Source organism: Lepidochelys kempii, chromosome 7 (genome assembly GCF_965140265.1).
Source record: "Lepidochelys kempii isolate rLepKem1 chromosome 7, rLepKem1.hap2, whole genome shotgun sequence".
NCBI classification, from domain to species: Eukaryota; Metazoa; Chordata; order Testudines; family Cheloniidae; genus Lepidochelys; species Lepidochelys kempii.
In genome coordinates, this window is record NC_133262.1 from 125,264,966 (window position 1) to 125,282,902 (window position 17,937).

The 17,937-nt window shown below is 59.4% G+C and overlaps 1 protein-coding gene across 1 annotated transcript; it reads right to left on the reverse strand.

The window, feature by feature from the left end:
* Positions 1-6,990: 6,990 nt before the first annotated feature.
* Positions 6,991-11,767, reverse strand: MORN4 (MORN repeat containing 4). Its single transcript, XM_073354621.1, has 4 exons — positions 11,545-11,767; positions 10,000-10,114; positions 8,838-8,947; positions 6,991-8,610 (listed from the first exon to the last, which is right to left on the reverse strand). Exons 1-4 carry the CDS (start codon positions 11,609-11,611, stop codon positions 8,462-8,464), a joined length of 441 nt encoding a protein of 146 aa, XP_073210722.1. The 5' UTR covers positions 11,612-11,767; the 3' UTR covers positions 6,991-8,461.
* Positions 11,768-17,937: the final 6,170 nt, after the last annotated feature.

The following is a 17,937-nucleotide window of genomic DNA, read 5'->3' on the forward strand; positions in this document are numbered from 1 at the left end:
ATGGCCGACACCCTGTTTCCTGGCAACTGATGGCCTGGGCCCTTCCCCCCCTGCAAGGTGAGAGCTGAAGGGTTGGAGAACAAAGGAATCAGGTGCCCTCCTGGCCCAGGAAAGGAACAAAGCCCAGAGGAGGAGGGGCTAGAGGGAGTTTCAGTTTGGGGCTGGCTGGGACATGGAGTGAAGTACAGACGGGGTTGTCTGGCTCACGGCCCCCCAAAATGGACCCAGCTGAGGGGTCCCGTTCTCTGCACCTGCAAGCTCTGTTTTAGACCATGTCCCTGTCGTCTAATAAACCTTCTGTTTTACTGGCTGGCTAAGAGTCACGTCTGACTGCGAAGTTGGGGGGCAAGACCCTCTGGCTTCCCCAGGAGCCCCGCCTGAGCGGACTCGCTGGGGGGAAGCACACGGAGGGGCAGAGGATGCTGAATGCTCCGAGGTCAGACCCAGGAAGGTGGAAGCTGGGTGAGCTGTGTCCTGAAGACAGGCTGCTCACAGAAAGGCGACTACCCCAGAGTCCTGCCTGGCTTCATGGGGAGCAGTTCCAGAGCATCGCCCGGGGACTCCGTGACACAGGGCAGGCACGAACCAGCTCCCAGGGAGGGGCAGGGCCAGCCAGCGTGGGCGCACAGAGAGGGCTCTGCCAGCGTATCCGTGCCCTGCCCCTGGCACCTGGGCATGCTGCCCTTTCCCCACTGGAGCTGGGGTGTAGCACCACCCTGGGAAAGCCAAGGCCCTGCCCCCTGACCAGTGCCCCTCCCCACTGCAGCAATGAGTGGCTGGCCAGCAACGTGGGGCACCCAGAGCCCAGTGCCAGCAGGCAGAGCTGGACAAGGACACGAGAAGCTTGTGCCAAGTCTCTGAACGGGTCCTCGGTGGGACCGCGCCCCCGCCTGCAGAGTCACTGCTCCTGGGCCCCACGTGCCTTTGTTCCAGGGCTTTGGGGGGCTGCAGATGGATTTGGGCATGTGCTAGTGGGGGGTGTCACAGACTGTGGAGGAGTCAGGGGCCTGCACCCCTCTTCCTGGGATTCACCGTGACTCTCAGCCAGCCAGTAAAGCGGAAGGTTTATTGGACAATAGGAACACAGTCCAAAACAGAGCTTGTGGGTACCACCAGGACCCCTCAGTTAAGTCCTTCTGGGGGGCAGGGAGCTTGGACCCCAGCCCTGGGGTTCCCTGTTTTCTACCACCCAGCCCGAAACTGAAACCAAACCTCCCCCCCAGCAGGCTCCCTCCTGCAGCCTTTGTCCAGTTTCCCAGCAGAGGTGTTACCTCCCCCTCCCCGTCCTGGCTCAGGTAACAGGCTCTCAGGTCTCCCATCCCCAGGGAAACTCCCCTGCCACATTCCCAGGTCAACACTCCCCACTCCCTGCTGCATCACATCTCTGAGCGGGGTCACTATGACTAGTGATCTGGGGAAGTTCGGGGCCCCCTCTCCGGGACAGCACATCCGCTATCAGGTTGGCACTTCCCTTCACGTAGACCACGTCCATGTCGTAATCCTGCAGGAGCAGGCTCCATCTCAGGAGTTTGGCGTTGGCTCCTTTCATCTGGTGCAGCCAGGTCAGGGGAAAGTGGTCGGTGTAGACGGTGAAGTGTCACCCGAAGAGATAGGGCTCTAGTTTCTTGAGGGCCCACACCATGGCCAGGCACTCCTTCTTGATGGCCGCGTAGTGTTGCTCCCGGGGTAGCAACTTCTTGCTCAGGTACACGATGGGGTGTCTCTCCCCCTTTTCATCCTCCTGCATTAACACCGCCCCCAGTCCCGTGTCTGAGGCGTCGGTGAACACCACAAAGGGCTTGTCAAAGTCTGGGTTTGCCAGGTCTGGACCGGAAAGCCTCCTGGCACTGCTCGGTCCAGACCACCTTGTCTGGCTTCCCCTTCTTGCATAGCTCAGTGATGGGGGTGGCTATGGCGCTAAAGTGGGGCACAAATCTTCGGTAGTATCCTGCCATCCCAATAAAGGCTTGGACCTGCTTTTTGGTGTGAGGAGCGGGCCAGTCTCTGATCGCCTCCACCTTGGCTGGTTCCGGCTTTAGGCGGCCGCTCCACACCCGCTGGCCCAGGTAAGATACTTCAGCCATCCCCACCTTGCACTTCTCCGCTTTTATGGTCAGCCCAGCCCAGCCCCCTGGAGTCGGTCCAGCGCTTGTCTAACCTGGGACACATGGTCCTCCCAGGTCTGGCTAAAGACACAGATGTCATCAATATACGCCACGGCAAAACTCTCCATCCCCCTCAGTAGCTGGTCCACCAGGTGCTGGAAGGTGGCCGGTGCTCCCTTGAGGCCGAAAGGCAGGGTCAGGAACTCATAGAGCCCCAGAGGGGTGATAAAGGCCGATTTCAGCCGGGCATCTGCATCCAGCGGCACTTGCCAGTAGCCCTTTGTAAGGTCCATGGTGGTAAGGTACCGAGCTCCTCCCAGGTTGTTGAGGAGCTCATCAGGCCTGGGCATGGGGTAGGCATCAGATACAGTGATGGCATTGAGCTTCCCATAGTCCACACAGAACCGGACCAACCCGTCCTTTTTGGGGACCAGCACCACCGGCGAGGCCCAAGGGCTGGCTGATGGCTGGATCACCCCCAAAGCCAGCATGTCCCGGACCTCTCTTTCCAGGTCCTGAGCAGTTTTCCCTGTGACTCGGAAGGGGGAGCATCTTATTGGCGGGTGCGACCCTGTCTGCACCCGGTGGACAGTCAGATTAGTGCGTCCAGGCTGGTTGGAAAACAGCTGTCGGTATGGATGCAGCACCCCCCTGACCTCAGCTTGCTGGGCAGGGGTTAGCTGATCTGAGAGGGGAATTGTTTCCAGTGGGGAACCAGCTCTGGTCCCAGGGAATAGATCTACTAAAGGGTCATCTCCCTGCTCCTCCCACTGTCCACACACGGCCAACACCACATTCCCCCTGGCATAATATGGCTTCATCATATTCACATGGTACACCCGGCGGTGGTGCGCCCGGTTCGACAGCTCCACCACATAGTTTACCTCATTGAGCTGCTTGACGACCTTGAAAGGGCCCTCCCAGGCGGCCTGTAGTTTGTTCTTTCTCACAGGGATGAGAACCATCACCGGATCCCCGGTGGCGTAGGCACGGGCCCACGCCATGCGGTCATACCAGACCTTCTGCTTCTTCTGGGCTCTGGCCAGATTCTCCCTGGCCAGGCCCATGAGTTCAGCCAGTCTCTCTCGGAAGATCAGGACATACTCCACCACTGACTCTCCATCGGGAGTGGCCTTCCCCTCCCACTCGTCTCTCATCAGGTCCAGGGGGCCCCTCACCCTCCTTCCATATAACAATTTGAAAGGCGAAAATCCTGTAGACTCCTGGGGCACCTCCGTGTACGCGAACAGCAGGTGAGGTAAGTACTTGTCCCAATCCTGCGGGTGCTGGTGCATAAAGGTTTTCAGCATCATCTTTAGCATCCCGTTGAACCTCTCCACCAGCCTGTTGGATTGGGGGTGATAAGCTGAGGCCCAGTTGTGCTGGACCCCACATTTCTCCCACAAACTCCGGAGCGGGGCCGACATGAAGTTGGACCCTTGGTCTGTCAAGACTTCCTTGGGGAACCCCACTTGGCTGAAAATGGTCAGGAGCGCATCGGCCATGGTGTCTGCTTCAATGGAAGCTAAAGGCATTGCCTTGGGGTAGCGGGTGGCAAAATCTACCACCCCCAGAATGTATTTCTTCCCCGAATGGGTCGTCTTGCTAAGAGGTCCCACTATGTCCTTGGCCACCTTCTGGAAAGGCTCCTCTGTGATGGGCAAAGGTTTCAAAGGTGCTTTCCCCTTGTCCCGAGCCTTCCCCACCCTCTGACAGGGGTCACAGGATCGGCAATACTGCCGGACCGTGGTAAAGACCCCGGGCCAGTAAAGTTCTGTAGCAACCTCTGCCGGGTGCGCCGGATTCCCTGGTGCCCTGCGAGGGGGATGTCATGGGCCAGGGACAGTAGCTTGCAGCGATACTTCTGGGGGGACCACCAGCTGCCTCCTGATCCCACAGGACTCTACTTCCCTTGTGGGAGCCCATTCGCGGTACAGGAACCCCTTCTCCCACAGGAACCTCTCCTGGCAGCCTCTCCTCACGGTCCGTCCCACACTGAGGTCGGCCAGGTCCCTGAGCTTCCGCAAGGAGGGATCTTTCCTCAACTCGGCCTGGAACTCAACGGCTGGGGAAGGGATGGGGACCGGCTCCCTCTCATTGGCCGGGTCTGAGCCGTGCCCCTCAGCGCTCCCTCCCCACCAGGGTAGGGTCCTGCGCCTCCGGTGTGGTACCCTCCCCGAGATCAGGGCGCAGTGCTTCTTGCTGGCTCTGGCTACGGGTCACAACCAGGGCGGTCTGGGGTTTGCTTGGCCAGCCCTCTAGGTCCCCCCACCCCCATCAAAACCTCGGTGGGCAAATGGTGGTGCACCCCCACATCCTTGGGGCCCTCCTTGGCCCCCCATTTCAGGTGTACCCTTGCCACGGGCACCTTAAATGGGGTCCCGCCCACCCCTGTCAGAGGCAGGTAGGTGTTGGGCACCACCCGATCTGGGGCCACCACCTCAGGCCGGGCCAGCGTCACCTCCGCACCCATATCCCAGTATCCATTGACCTTCCTCCCATCCACCTCCAGGGGAACAAGGCACTCTCTCCGGAGGGACAGCCCCGCGCCCATCCCATAAACCAAGAACCCTGAGTCCAGAGCCTCCAGCCCTCTGGCAGAGCTGGCCTGGGGTACTCTTCCCTCCCGAGCAGGTGGTAAGCTGGCAGCCCCCCTTTCCTTGGCCCTCTGCCCCTCGTCCAGCTGGGTCCCTACCCAGTTAACCCTGGGTAGGTTGAGTCTGCTCAGTTTGTCCCTGAGCCCAGGGCACTGGGTCCATACGTGGCCTCTCTGGCCACAGTGATAGCAGCTCAGGTCACGTTGGTCCCCTCGAGCGGGTAGGAGGGGCCCGACGCCAGGCGTTCCCCTTTGGAGGGGGTTCTCCCTATATCCCCGCTGGGAGGCCCCCTGGTGACTCTCTCTCTGCATCGGGGGGTGGGGCCTGTTCTTTTGGGACTCCTCCCTGCTACCCCCCGACTGACTGTTCACAAACTCGTCGGCCAGCTGCCCTGCGTGCTGGGGGTTCTCTAGCTTTTTGTCCACCAGCCACAGCCTCAGGTCGGACGGGCACTGATCATACAGTTGCTCCAGTACGATTAGGTCCAGCAGGTCCTCTTTAGCTTGGGCCCCAGCTGTCCACTTGCGGGCATATCCCTGCATCCGGTTGACCAGTTGTAGGTAGGTGACCTCAGGCGTTTTACGCTGACTCCGGAACCTTCTCCGGTACATCTCGGGGGTCAGCCCAAACTCACGGAGCAGGGCCTGTTTGAACAGTTCATAGTCCCCTGCCTCCGGCCCTGTCATCCGGCTGTACACCTACACGGCTTTGGGGTCTAGTAAGGGGGTGAGAAACTGGAGCCCGTCTGCAGGGTCAACCCTGTGCATCTCGCAGGCATTCTCAAAGGCCGTCAGGAAGCTATCTATGTCCTCCCCCTCCTTCCGCTGGGCCAGGAAGCACTTATCAAAGCTCCTTGCAGCCTTGGGTCCCCCCGCACTCACTGCAGCCGGGGCCCCACTGCTCCTCAGCCTGGCCAGCTCCAGTTCATGCTGGCTCTGTTTCTCCTTCTCCTCCTGCTCATGCTGACACTGCTTGTCATGATCCTCCAGCTCCCTCATTTTCATCTCCCTCTCCCATTCCAGCCGCCTCCGCTCCAGGGATGGGGAGCTCCGCCGGGAGGATCCCCTGCTGGCTGCCGGGGTCAGGGTGCCCTCAGTATTCGCTGGGCTTCCCCCAACCCCTCCCCTAGGCATAGGTAGGAAAGATCTTGGGATGTCCTTGGCAGCAGTCTGACCCCTCCCAGCCCGGTCAGGCCCAAGGGTCCACGCTGCATCCACCGGGCGGCTTCCCTCAGGGACAGGGATCAGGTCATCCAAGAGATTCTTCTCCTCCAACTGGACAATCAGCTGTTCCTTGGTGGACCTCCCAATGCACAGCCCCTTCTGCCTGCCCATCTCCACCAGGTCGCTCTTAAGGCGCTTAGCGTACATCTCCCTGCTGGCCACTCGCAGGCCGGGCAGCTTTCTACGGTTTCCAGGAAAAACGCTTCGTGTGCCAGTCCTTCTTGAGATCACCACCTCTTTGCCAAGGTCGAGCTGCAGACTCCTCCGCCCCTGGGACCGCTCGCTGCAATCCCCTGGGGGACCCTGTTACTGCAAAAGTCCTTCTCTCTGGTCACACACTCCCAGGGGTTAACCGCCCCCTGAAACCGTCTCTCTCTGAATCTTCAGCACGCCTGGTCCCCGTCAATCCCCCTTCGTTTGACTGTTCCCCAATCACTTACTGCAGGAAGCGCCGTTCACGGGGTGCAGTACATCCCACCTCTGCCACCAGTTGTCATGGAGTGTGGGGGAGTCCGGGCCCTGCACCCCTCTTCCTGGGATTCACTGAGACTCTCAGCCAGCCAGTAAAACGGAAGGTTTATTGGACAATAGGAACACAGTCTAAAACAGAGCTTGTGGGTACAACCAGGACCCCTCAGTCAAGTCCTTCTGGGGGAGCAGGGAGCTTAGACCCCAGCCCTGGGGTTCCTTGTGTTCCAGCACCCAGCCCTAAACTGAAACCAAAAACCCACAAAGCAGGCTCTCTCCTGCAGCCTCTGTTCACATTCCTGGGCAGAGGTGTTACCTCCCCCTCCCCCTCCTGGCTCAGGTGACAGGCTCTCAGGTCTCCCCTCCCCAGGGCACATTCCCAGGTCAACCCTCCCCCCTCCCTGCTGCGTCACAGGGGGCAGTGACTGTGGGGGGGGGGGGGAGAATGGGGGCCCCTCCCCAGGCCCCTCCCTGTGCTCAAACCTGGGAAGGGCTGGGGGGAAAACCCCTGGGGGGTCGCCTCCCCCAGCTGGGTGATGAAGGGAGGGATGGGCAGGCCTGGCCCCAGCCCACCTCACAGAACCAGACACAGCAGGGCAGGTTTGGCAAAGCGGTTTATTCACCGAGGCCCCGCGGGGGCGGCGCGGTGTAGGACACAGCAAGGCACGAGGGCAGTAGCAGCACGGAGCGGGCAGTTCACAGGCACCCCGCTCTGCGAGGAGACGGCTCTCAGCCGGGCCTGGCCCCGGGCTCCCTTCCTGCACCAGCATCACGAGTGACAGCTACTGCTCCCAGCAGAGAACCGACACTGGAGACAAGGAGGCCGCGTGGGGGGAGTCCTGTGTGCAGCTCTGCTGGTGCCCCCCATCCTGCTCGCTGCCCCGTGAGCCCAGCCCTGGCTCCCCCACCTCACACTGCTGGTGCCCCTCAGCCCCTGCTCTTCCTCGCCCTGCTGGGCTCTGCCTCTGCCCCTTGCCCTGACCTGCAGCCCCCCAGTCACTGGCACAGACACGGTCCCACCACGGCAGGCCCCAGTGCTCACTAGGGCTGAATGGAGACTAAGCCCCCAGTCGGTTCAAGGGACAGCGGGAGCGTGAAAAGCTCACCCCAGGCAGTGCAGACCCACAGCGCCGGGTGCCTGCCGGAGCACTTGGCACCAGCCCCACAGTGCGGCCTGTCAGCACAGCAATGAGGGAGGAGGCTGAGATGCTTGGAACCATGGGCATAGCTCAGGGCTGGGGCTACACAGTGCCCTCTGATCACAGCCCTGGCCTGAACCTGTGCCAAGGCACTGACAGGCAATAGTGACCAGACAGCCCCCGGGACACAGAGAGGCCAGCTGGGAGGAGACCTGGGCCTGCTCAGGCCATACGCCCTTGGGAGAGCTGAGGGGGAGGCACGGGCCATGGGGCCAGGATGCGCAGAGCAAGGGAAGAGGTGGGGGGGGGCTTGCCCTGCCCTCAGCATCAGGACAAAAAGGTGCAGGGAGATACCAGCTCCCTGCCACAGCCACCATACCCCACCAGTGAATTCAGGCCTGGGTCAGCAACCTTCTGGGGAGGGGCACTATTCCCGCTGAGCTTGAGCGGCACAGACTGGGCACTACCCCCAGCCCATCATGTCTGGCTTTGAGAAAGCAGGTGCAGCAGCTCCCAGCTACATCCCCTGCTAAGCACAGGCACCACGGCCCTGGCAGATTGCCCCTCCACTGCCCCACACAGCCCAGCAGCAGGGCTGGCCACGGGGGCTGTGCCCAGCGGTCTGTATGGAGGGCCCTGCGGTACTGCTTGCCCCAAGGCAGTGAGCAAAGCCCCAGGGAAGGGGGTCTCCTGTCTCCCCCCAGTGGGGGGCAGCACTCAGAGCCCCCAGGATCTGGGAGGTGGGCACTCAGAGGAAGTTCTGCAGCCAGCAGGAGGGAGGTGGCCAGCTATGCTGGGGCCTGTGACGAGCTGTGCCAACGCCGCCCCCAGCTGAGCACCGCAGCTCCTGCCCCGCAGGCTCTTGGAAGCCAGGCCGGCCAGCGGCAGGAGGGGCCGTGGGTGGGCGGCGGAGTCCCGTGGCACCACGGTCACGCCGGGAGGTTGTGTGCGGACTTGGAGGCACTTTGAGCTCTCTGGATCACGGCCGGGCACTTCTCCCGCCGCAGCAGCTTGTTGTTCTCAAAGAAGCCCTCGCTGCGGGGCACCCCATGGGAGCCGTCGGGGAAGGTCAGGAGCCCTGGGGGAGGGAAGAGCAGGGAGTCATGGGGAAGGGAGCTGCACACACCAGGGAGGGGCAGGGAGGGGCAGGGTGGTGGGAGAGCAGGGTCTAGGAGTGGGGCAGCAGGGGGGCAATGGGGGCCATGCTGGAGAACAGGGCTGCCTGCCTGGCTCTGCCCAGACTGTTCGTCCCGCTGCTCTTGCTGGCAGGGGCTGCAGCTGCTCACGGGGGCTGCCTGGACTCACCGAAGCCGTCCACACGCCCGCTCTTGAACTCGCCCTCGAAGGTCATCGAGTCGTAGCGCGTGAAAACTCCGACTCCATTGAACTTCCCCTGCATGAACTCCCCCTCGTACCTGCACAGATAGACAGCCCCGCAGCGTCAGGCTCCCCTCCTGTGCCCCCGCAGCATCTGGCTCTCCGCCCGCCCCCACCGCCCTGCAGCATAACGGTCCCCACCTACCCCGCAGTGCCAGACTCCCTGCCTGCCCGCGCCCCGCGAGGCTCCCCGCCTGCCCCGCCGCCTGAGGCTCCCCGCCTGCCCGCGCCCCGCCAGCCCACCCGCACCATAAGATTAAGCTCGATAAGTTTATGGAGGAGATGGTATGATGGGAGAACATGATTTTGGCAATTAATTGATCTTTATATATTCATGGTAAATAGGCCCAATGGCCTGTGATGGATGTTAGGTGGGGTGGGATCTGAGTTACTACAGAGAATTCTTTCCTGGATATCTGGCTGGTGAATCTTGCCCATATGTTCAGAGTTCAGCTGATCGCCATATTTGGGCTCGGGAAGGAATTTTCCTCCAGGGCAGATTGGAAGAGGCCCTGGGGTTTTTTTGCCTTCCTCTGCAGCATGGGGCACGGGTCACTTGCTGGAGGATTCTCTGCACCTTGAAGGCTTTAAACCACGATTTGAGGACTTCAATAGCTCAGACATAGGTGAGGGGTTTATCGCAGGAGTGGGTGGGTGAGATTCTGTGGCCTGCGTTGTGCAGGAGGTCGGACTAGATGATCATAATGGTCCCTTCTGACTTTAGTATCTATGAATCAGGCACCCTGGCCACACCCCGCCAGCCCCAGCCTCACAGCTGCTCAGGCATGGGACACTGGGGCGCTCTTATACCCGAGACCCGCAGGAGCTGGCAGCGCCAGTCCACAGCAGCCCTGTGGGCAGGGAGTGTGGCTGGCCCCCAACAGGGTAATGGAGGAGCAGCACCCACAGGTTCCAGAGCTGAAGGGGGAAGGCGAGTAAGCAGGAGCAGAGAGGAGAGGGTCTCCGTGGGGTGAGAGGGTACAGACATGACTCAGCACCAGCACCCCTCAGCCATCCCCAGTCCCCACGGAAGAGAAAGGCCAGTTGCCCCAAGCTGCCCAGGGCAGACCCAGCAAGGCGCTGTACCAACCTGGAGCCATCGGAGAAGGTGAGCACGCCGCAGCCATGGAAGAGCCCATTCTCAAAGTGACCCAGGTAGGTGCTGCCATCCGCAAACGTTAGCTGGCCAACGCCGTGCCTGCGGCCTAGGCAACAAGAGCAGGCAGTGTCACCAGCGCCCGCAGCCCGGGGAAGGGGCCACAGGGCCCATCCCCCCAGAAGGGGACCAGAGGGACAGGTGCAGGGATGGGCAGGGCACTGCTGGGATGTGGGCAGGGCAGGGCAGTGCTGGGGGTCATAGAAGCCTCACTTGGGCTCCACAGGACGATACGGGAAAACCCAGGGCTAAGCTTGCTCCCAGAGCTGGCCCAGCTGAGGAGATTTGGGTTGTTCCCAGCCAGGCTCAGCGGGGTCCATCTCTTCCTGGGGCCCGTGCTCAGTATCTATTGCCAGACAGAGCCAGGAACCCCAGCACTCATGGCTGCTCTGCCGGTGCCCAGGGACAGGCAGAAGGGAGCCCGAGAGATTCAGGGGAAGGCAGCTTGTATTCACGGCTGGGCTCTACGCAATCAGCTCCCCAGGCCAGTGGGGCAGGAGGGTTTGGACTTTGTTACAGCAGCCTCTCCTGCCCTCCCTGCCTGCCCCCCTGGGGCCAATCCACGCATGGGGCAGGCATCTGCCATTCACCAGGACACACAGGAGGGTGAAGGGAGAGAAGGAGGAGGGGACCACAAGGGCATCCCGACAGGGCACATTTATGGTCCACACTGGTAGGAAGCTGCCGGGTGCTGGGGCAGACATCCCCAAACACAGGCTGCTCCAGGGCTGCTGCCAGCTTTCCCGGTGCCATGGCAGGGCTGCCTGGGCAGGGCGCATGCAGCTCAGGAATCCCCAGGCCCGAGCCAGTGGGGGGAGAGGTCACTCGGCCTGCTCTCATCCCTTAGAGGAATGGCAATTGCCAGAGGGGCTTGGACCCTGGGGGCAGTGTCTGGCAGTGCTGCTCGGCAGCCAAAAGTGACACGTGCTGTATAGACAGACCCAGCTCTCCCCACAGCACACCCGGCTCCCCAGAGAGGGCAGCCCCAACACTGACAGGCACAGGGCTCCCTGGCAGCCAGTGGTCCCACAGGGACACACTGCTCTTCCCCAGTCTCATGGGCTAAGGCCAAGGGGGGAGGCAGGAGATCAGGCTGCCCTGTCCCAGGAGTTGGGGAGCAGACAAGGGCCTGGGGAGGGCAGGGGCAGACGCTGTCTGGGGAGAACTTGGGTTACTGATTTTTAAGGGCCTGGCACCAAGAGCCTTGTCACGTAGAGCGGGGCAGGCTCCCCTCTCCCAGCAGCCCTGCAGGGGAAGCTGGCAGGCTGGAAGCTGGCAGGGAAGGAGGGCACCATACAACCTGTGGGACCGACTGGAGCAGGTGCCTCTCCCAGCCCCGCCTGCAGGGGAAGCTGGCAGGCTGTGCCCAGCACAGATGGCAGGGGCTGTTTGCAGCCCATCTGGGTGGAGTCAGGGGAGGGTAATGGAACGGGCCAGCTGGGAAACACAGCTGGGCCATGGCACTGCACCCCTGCTCACCTTCCTTCCACTCCCCGCAGTACTCCTCCCCACTGGAGTAGGTGAAGGAGCCCTTGGTCAAGGTCATGCTGCCAGGTCCTGGAGGGTGAGATGACACCTGCAAGGAAGGGGAGGTGAGAACACCCAATAGGTGCTGGGGGGGAGACGCACGTTGCTGGCTGGCTGGGAGCCTGCTGGATGTGCAGGGCCCAGGTTATGTTGTTTGCCATTGTTCTGAGGCCTCACCCTGACCCTAGTGCCCTGCTCCAGGCCAGGCTGCATGAAGCTCTCCCTCTGCCCAAAGCATGTCCCATCCCCACAGCTCCCCGCGTTCCACGCCCAATGCAAGCTCCTTGGCCTCTGCCTAGCACCGGCCAGCACTTCCCCATTCCCTTTGGATCTCTCAGATCTCCTCCCAACCCCAGTGCCTCTCTGAGGCTTGTCACTAGGACCCACCAGCCGGACTGACCTGCCAGGGGATGCCCTCTCTGCACATTGCTAGTCAGGAGATGACGGGGGCTCAACCCCCTTGGGCCAGCAGCCCTTCCAGCTGACCTGACATTGCATCTTCCATCGCCACGCTGCAGCCCCCAGATGGGCTGGCAGCTGCCTAGACCGGGGGAGGAACGAGCCCTGTAACCGTACATCCCTCCATCCCCTGAGCAGATAAGGTGCCTGCGTGGGCAGGAAGGCTAAGGAGCTCCCTGCAGGTAAAGATGGCACCTCTGGATTGGGAGCTGAGGAGGAACAGACTTCCTGCTCTGAGTTAGAGACTAAGCTCTCGCTGGATTCCGCAGAGCGAACAACTCTGCTCCAAGCTGAGCACCAAGGGATGGGGGAAGGCGTATGCCATGTCGCTCTCTGTGCATGGCTGAGCGAGCGTGGGAACCGGGTCTGCCCAGCATTTCAGGGCCAGCTCACAGCCAGCTTTACAGTTTGAATGACTCTGGAGTCAACTGTCGTACGCCAGCTGAGATATGGCCAGTCGCCTGAGCCTCAAAATACCTGGGGACCTGCCAACTGCCTGGACAGACTCCTGGATTTGGGGCCTACAGTATCTGCAGTGGGCAGGCTCTCATTTGCATAAGGGAGACCTAATCAAGCCCTTTTGGTGATCCTGTGATCTCGGGTGAGGAGGGCCCCATTCTGATTTACTGAGGGGCTTCCAAAGGGGAGAAGGCAGCCAGGCCACCCTTTGGTTGCCTGTCCTGGCTGCTCCTGTCCAGGAGTCTCTGGCCACCTGATTCCACCATGCTGGCAGAGAGGCTTGTGCTTCCCCCACCCTCCCACCTGGCCAGGGAAGGGTAGGAGTCTTTGACACCTGCCAGCAAGTAATCTCTAGGAGCCAGCAAGAACTTCTGAATCAGTGATAAAAGCACTGGGTATTACCCCATCCCAGCTTCCAGTGGCTGAACCAACCGAGAGTCATGACAACCATCCTGCGCAAGAATCAACCTTTGGGGTTTGCTCTTCTCTTCCAACTTACCAGCAGAGGGTTGCCGCTACCCCCGCATTTGTGCATGTAGGGTTTAAGCTTCAGCACATAGCTGGTAGCAAGCACACAGGTGTGCAGTGGGGCTGGGCCCCAGAGAAGTTAGAGGAGAGTGGCACCTGTTCAACAGCTCCTCAAACACCTGAGTGCCCTAGGGGAAACAACCTCCTTGCCTAGGAGATCACATGCATATCTCCTGGGTTAGGAGCTCTGTGTTTAATCCTGAGAACTCACCTGGTTTTCACCTACATTTGTCATTTGAATTGTAAATGAAATGTCCCAATAGAACACGGAACTGCCTGCAGATTTGGCTGGGGGGTGATTTTGGCCCTCCCTAAATCACTATTTGTCAGGAACAAAGCTATTGACTGGCATGGAGATTCATAATGCTGCTCCTTGGGGCTGACGGCTACGCAGGACGGCTGCCTTCCCACAGTATCACGCAGATCTCAGAGGGATCTGTTGGATTAAATACCTGGATCGTTACTGTGACGAAGCGGGACTGTTCTTAATGGTTCCTCTGAATATTGTGGGGGTGCCTCAGTTTCCCCTAGACAGTTCTTAAGTATCTAGGTGGTGGGATAAGGGTGTATGACCATTGCAGAGCCCTAGAGGGCAGGTGTATGCAGGGGTCTGGACACAGAGAATGGCCGACACCCTGTTTCCTGGCAACTGATGGCCTGGCCCTTCCCCCCTGCAAGGTGAGAGCTAAAGGGTTGGAGAACAAAGGAATCAGGTGAACTCCTGGCCTGGGAAAGGGACAAAGCCCAGAGGAGGAGGAGGGGCTGGAGAGAGTTTCAGTTTGAGGCTGGCTGGGGACATGGAGTGAAGGGCAGACGTGGTTGTCTGGCTCACTGCCCCCCAAAATGGACCCAGCTGAGGGGTCCTGTTCTCTGCACCTACAAGCTCTGTTTTAGACCATGTTCCTGTCGTCTAATAAACCTCTGATTTACTGGCTGGCTGACAGTCACGTCTGACTGCGAAGTTGGGGTGCAGGACCCTCTGGCTTCCCCAGGAGCCCTGCCTGTGTGGACTCGCTGTGGGAAGCGCACGGTGTTAGAAGGTTTCAGAGGAACAGCCGTGTTAGTCTGTATTCGCAAAAAGAAAAGGAGTACTTGTGGCACCTTAGAGACTAACCAATTTATTTGAGCATGAGCTTTCGTGAGCTACAGCTCACTTCATCAGATGTTTACCGTGGAAACTGCAGCAGATTAGAAGGGGATGCTGAATGCTCCGAGGTCAGGCCCAGGAAGGTGGAAGCTGTGTGAGCTGTTTGCCCTGGGGACAGTCTGCTCACAGGAAGGCGACTGCCCCAGAGTCCTGACTGGCTTCATGGGGAGCAGTTCCAGAGCATCGCCCAGGGACTCCGTGACAGTTACATTAATTTGCTTGCTACTAACCCACGTTCTCAATGTGACTTGTCCATGCTTTTTGCTGAATTTAGTAAATAAAATAGAATCATCGAATATCAGGGTTGGAAGGGACCCCAGGAGGTCACCTAGTCTAGCCCCCTGCTCAAAGCAGGACCTGTCCCCAATACATTAACTGGAGACCTGCTTGGTTTGGTTCTTTCTTCCCCAGATGTCAGGTTCCAGACCTGCAAAGTCCCAAGGTAAATAAGAGGAAACTGTGCCCCACCTGGTGCTGGTCCATAGAACAGCCCCATAACCCTCCCATAAATGGCAGCTGTACAGGGACACTGCTGGGTTTTGAGGGAAAAACTGACTTCTGTATTAACAGATCCTGTCAATAGCAATGTAGAACCAACCACTGTGGTCTGGGGGGTGGGGGGATTTCCAGCCAGCCAAGCTACCAGCTGACCAGTTCTCCATAACACCTCTAGACTCTTCACGCCCCAATGGAGAGTCACAGCAAGCACAGAGGCAGGATGTTTGCCTGGGTGTACACCAAAGGCCAGGTGTATCAGGTGCTGAATATAAGCCTGGGGAGAGGAGAATAAACCAGCAGAGCCGGGCAAACGCCTTCTGTGAAAAGCTGGATTTGACTAGGAACTCCATGGCCACGGGGATATCAGACATCTTCTCAAGGCCCGGGATCATGCACTGGGAGACTGCAGGGAGAGGAGGGTTGGCGGGCCCTCTCAGTCCTTGCATTAGGGATTGCATTCACCAGTTCAACTCTGTGCTTCACATGGACACAGGGCTAACCCTGGCCAGATGGCCTGACATGTCCACAGCAGGGGCTAAGTCACGTTAGTTAACCCTTTGTGCTTCCCCAGTGTAGACGTGGGTTGTGGGAGGCTGAGGGAGAGCACTCCCCTGTATTTGCTAGCTTGCCAGATGGCTCAGGGAGCAGGACCCAGCCACCTCCTGGGTGTTACTGATCCTCTCTCAATAAGGTTGAGGCTGGGCCTCACTGAGGCTGTGTATCCTAGATTGCTGCTTGGAGAATCTTGCACAGACTGCCCTGGAAGAGGAGTCCGACATCTTGCCCAACCCAGGCCTTGGTCAGAAGGGCACAGACTATGGCTCCTGTCCCTGGAGGTGCCCTGTGCTGGGACCAGAGTGGACTCCAGGAAATGCCGAAGGCCCACAGAGGAGACGGGAATCTGAGAGCTGCGCACCGGTGACCACCTCAGGGCAGAAGATCCCTGCTCCTCAGCTAGCAGTGACCAGTTTGTGTGCTCGGTTCAGGTTGCTGTTGCCTGTGGCTTTTGTTTCATCAGCGTGGAGTCAAAGCCCAACAGGGCTGCACCTCCATGAAACAGTGGAGAGTCATCTCACTCGAAGGGCAAGGATCCCTGCTCTGTCCTCCCAGACGGAGCGAGCTCTGGCTTCGGCTTGCTGCTCCCTGGAGGCACAGGGCTCCTGCTGAGTATCAAAGGCCACCTCCCGTCCCTATCTAATGAAGTGCTCCGATGTGGGGAAGGGCAGGCAGAGGACACTCTCTGGCCCTGGCAATGAAATCACGGCTGCTGATGTAGGATGTCCCACTGGCTCCCAGCACTGACACCTGTTGTGGCTCCGTCCCAGTAACTATCAAATCCCCCTGCCAGGGCTGTGCCGGCAGCACTCCTGCTTCCCAGAGGAGGGAGGGAGAAATCTTGCAGCCATGGAGCTCAGGCTGCCAGAGGGAGGAGGGGGCGAGAGGTGCCAGGATAGTTCTGGAGGGTGCTGCATGAGCAGTAGTGGTGCCCCCGACTTCCCAGTGGGCCTCTGCTCTGCCCTACAGGACCCCAGTAGGGGTGAGAGGACAAGGGGGCTAATCAGTGACCCTTGTGGTCGTGAGTTTCCAATAACCCAATGATTCATTTCTCACAAGGGCCATTGGACTGAGAGCCCAGCGTGCCAAGCTCTGGAGCCCATTGCCAATGAATCCCAGGGCTTCTCTACTCAGACTTCGACCAACCAGTAAGACTGAGAACCAGGCCTCCCAAGGCCTCAGTGCAGTACCAGGGAGGGGACGGGAGAGAGCTTCCAGCACCAGAGTCCCGTCTTCCTACCCCAGCTCTCTCCCGGCAGCGCAATTAGAAATGCAGATTCAAAAGGAGCCAAGTGGAGAACCATGTCCTCTTGGGGATTCTTTGGGTCAGGCCCTTGGACAGTAACCATGCCCACATGGAGATCACTGAGAGAGGAGAAGAGATTTGCTGGGGTCATGCTGGACTCCAGCAAATGGAGAGAGGGTCGAACATGGCTTTTCCAGCTCAGAGGTCAGTGAGTCTGTAAGTCCCAGCTGCACTTTGCCCTGGAGAGAGATGACTTTACTCTGCTCATTTCAGTGAGGACAGGGAGTGGTGGGAAGAGGACTCTGCCAGGTTGTCACGGAGTCCCCAGGCGATGCTCTGAAACTGCTCCCTATGAAGCCAGTCAGGACTCTGGGGAAGTCTCCTCTCTGGGAGCAGCCTGTCTGCAGGACACACAGCTCACCCGGCTTCCACCTTCCTGGGTCTGACCTCGGAGCATTCAGCATCCTCTGCCCCTCCGTGCGCTTCCCACAGCGAGTCCACACAGGCGGGGTCCTGGGGAAGCCAGAGGGTCCTGCCCCACAACTTCGCAGTCAGACGTGACTCTCAGCCAGCCAGTAAAACAGAGGTTTATTAGACGACAGGAACATGGTCTAACACAGAGCTTGTAGGTGCAGAGAACAGGACCCGTCAGCTAGGTCCATTTTGGGGGGCAGTGAGCCAGACAATCACGTCTGCCCTTCACTCCATGTCCCCAGCCAGCCTCAAACTGAAACTCTCTCCAGCCCCTCCTCCTCTGGGCTTTGTTCCTTTCCGGGGCCAGGAGGTCACCGGATTCCTTTGTTCTCCAACCCTTTAGTATCTCACCTTGCAGGGGGGAACTGCTCAGGCCATCAGTTGCCAGGAAACAGGGTGTCGGCCATTCTCTGTGTCCAGACTCCTGCACACACCTGCCCTCTAGGGCTCTGCAGTGATCATACACCCTTACCCCACCACCTAGATACTTAAGAACTGCCTAGGGGAAACTGAGGCACCCCCACAATATTCAGAGGAAATATTAAGAACAGTCACACAGGTAGCCAGGAGAGGTGTCACAAATCCATATTCAGCCCAAGGAGCATGCTGCTACCGTGAGAACCACTTAGAAGGCTTTAGCCCTCCCCCCGGTTTCTCTGTTCCCCAGATGTTGTTGTAGTGTCCAAAACCTAGGAAGGGAAACTGACGGCTCTATTCAGAGGGCAGCATCAGTGGTGAAAAATCAGAACCTGTTTCCCCTGGTTCCCTCAGCTTGGGCAGGCGCCGCAGTTTGACTCACAGGCACATTGGGATTTGAATGTCTTACCCCCACTTTAGTCTCTACTCCATCTCATTTTCCCCTTTACTTACTCACCAAACCACAATTCCAAACCCCATGATACCATACGTGCCGCTAGCCTTCTAGTTCAATTTGCAAAACCAAAAGCCAACACCCAAACAGGCTGTGAGTTTAATCAGT

What these genes read in the sequence shown, in the direction of transcription:
- MORN4 (XM_073354621.1), bottom strand. Translation starts at nt 11,611, where the DNA reads ATGACCTTGACCAAGGGCTCCTTCACCTACTCCAGTGGGGAGGAGTAC. An exon ending in ACCTTCTCCGATGGCTCCAG is followed by an intron (nt 8,948 to 9,999) that starts GTTGGTACAGCG and finishes CTATCTGTGCAG; the next exon opens with GTACGAGGGGGAGTTCATGC. An exon ending in CGGGCGTGTGGACGGCTTCG is followed by an intron (nt 8,611 to 8,837) that starts GTGAGTCCAGGC and finishes TCCCTCCCCCAG; the next exon opens with GGCTCCTGACCTTCCCCGAC.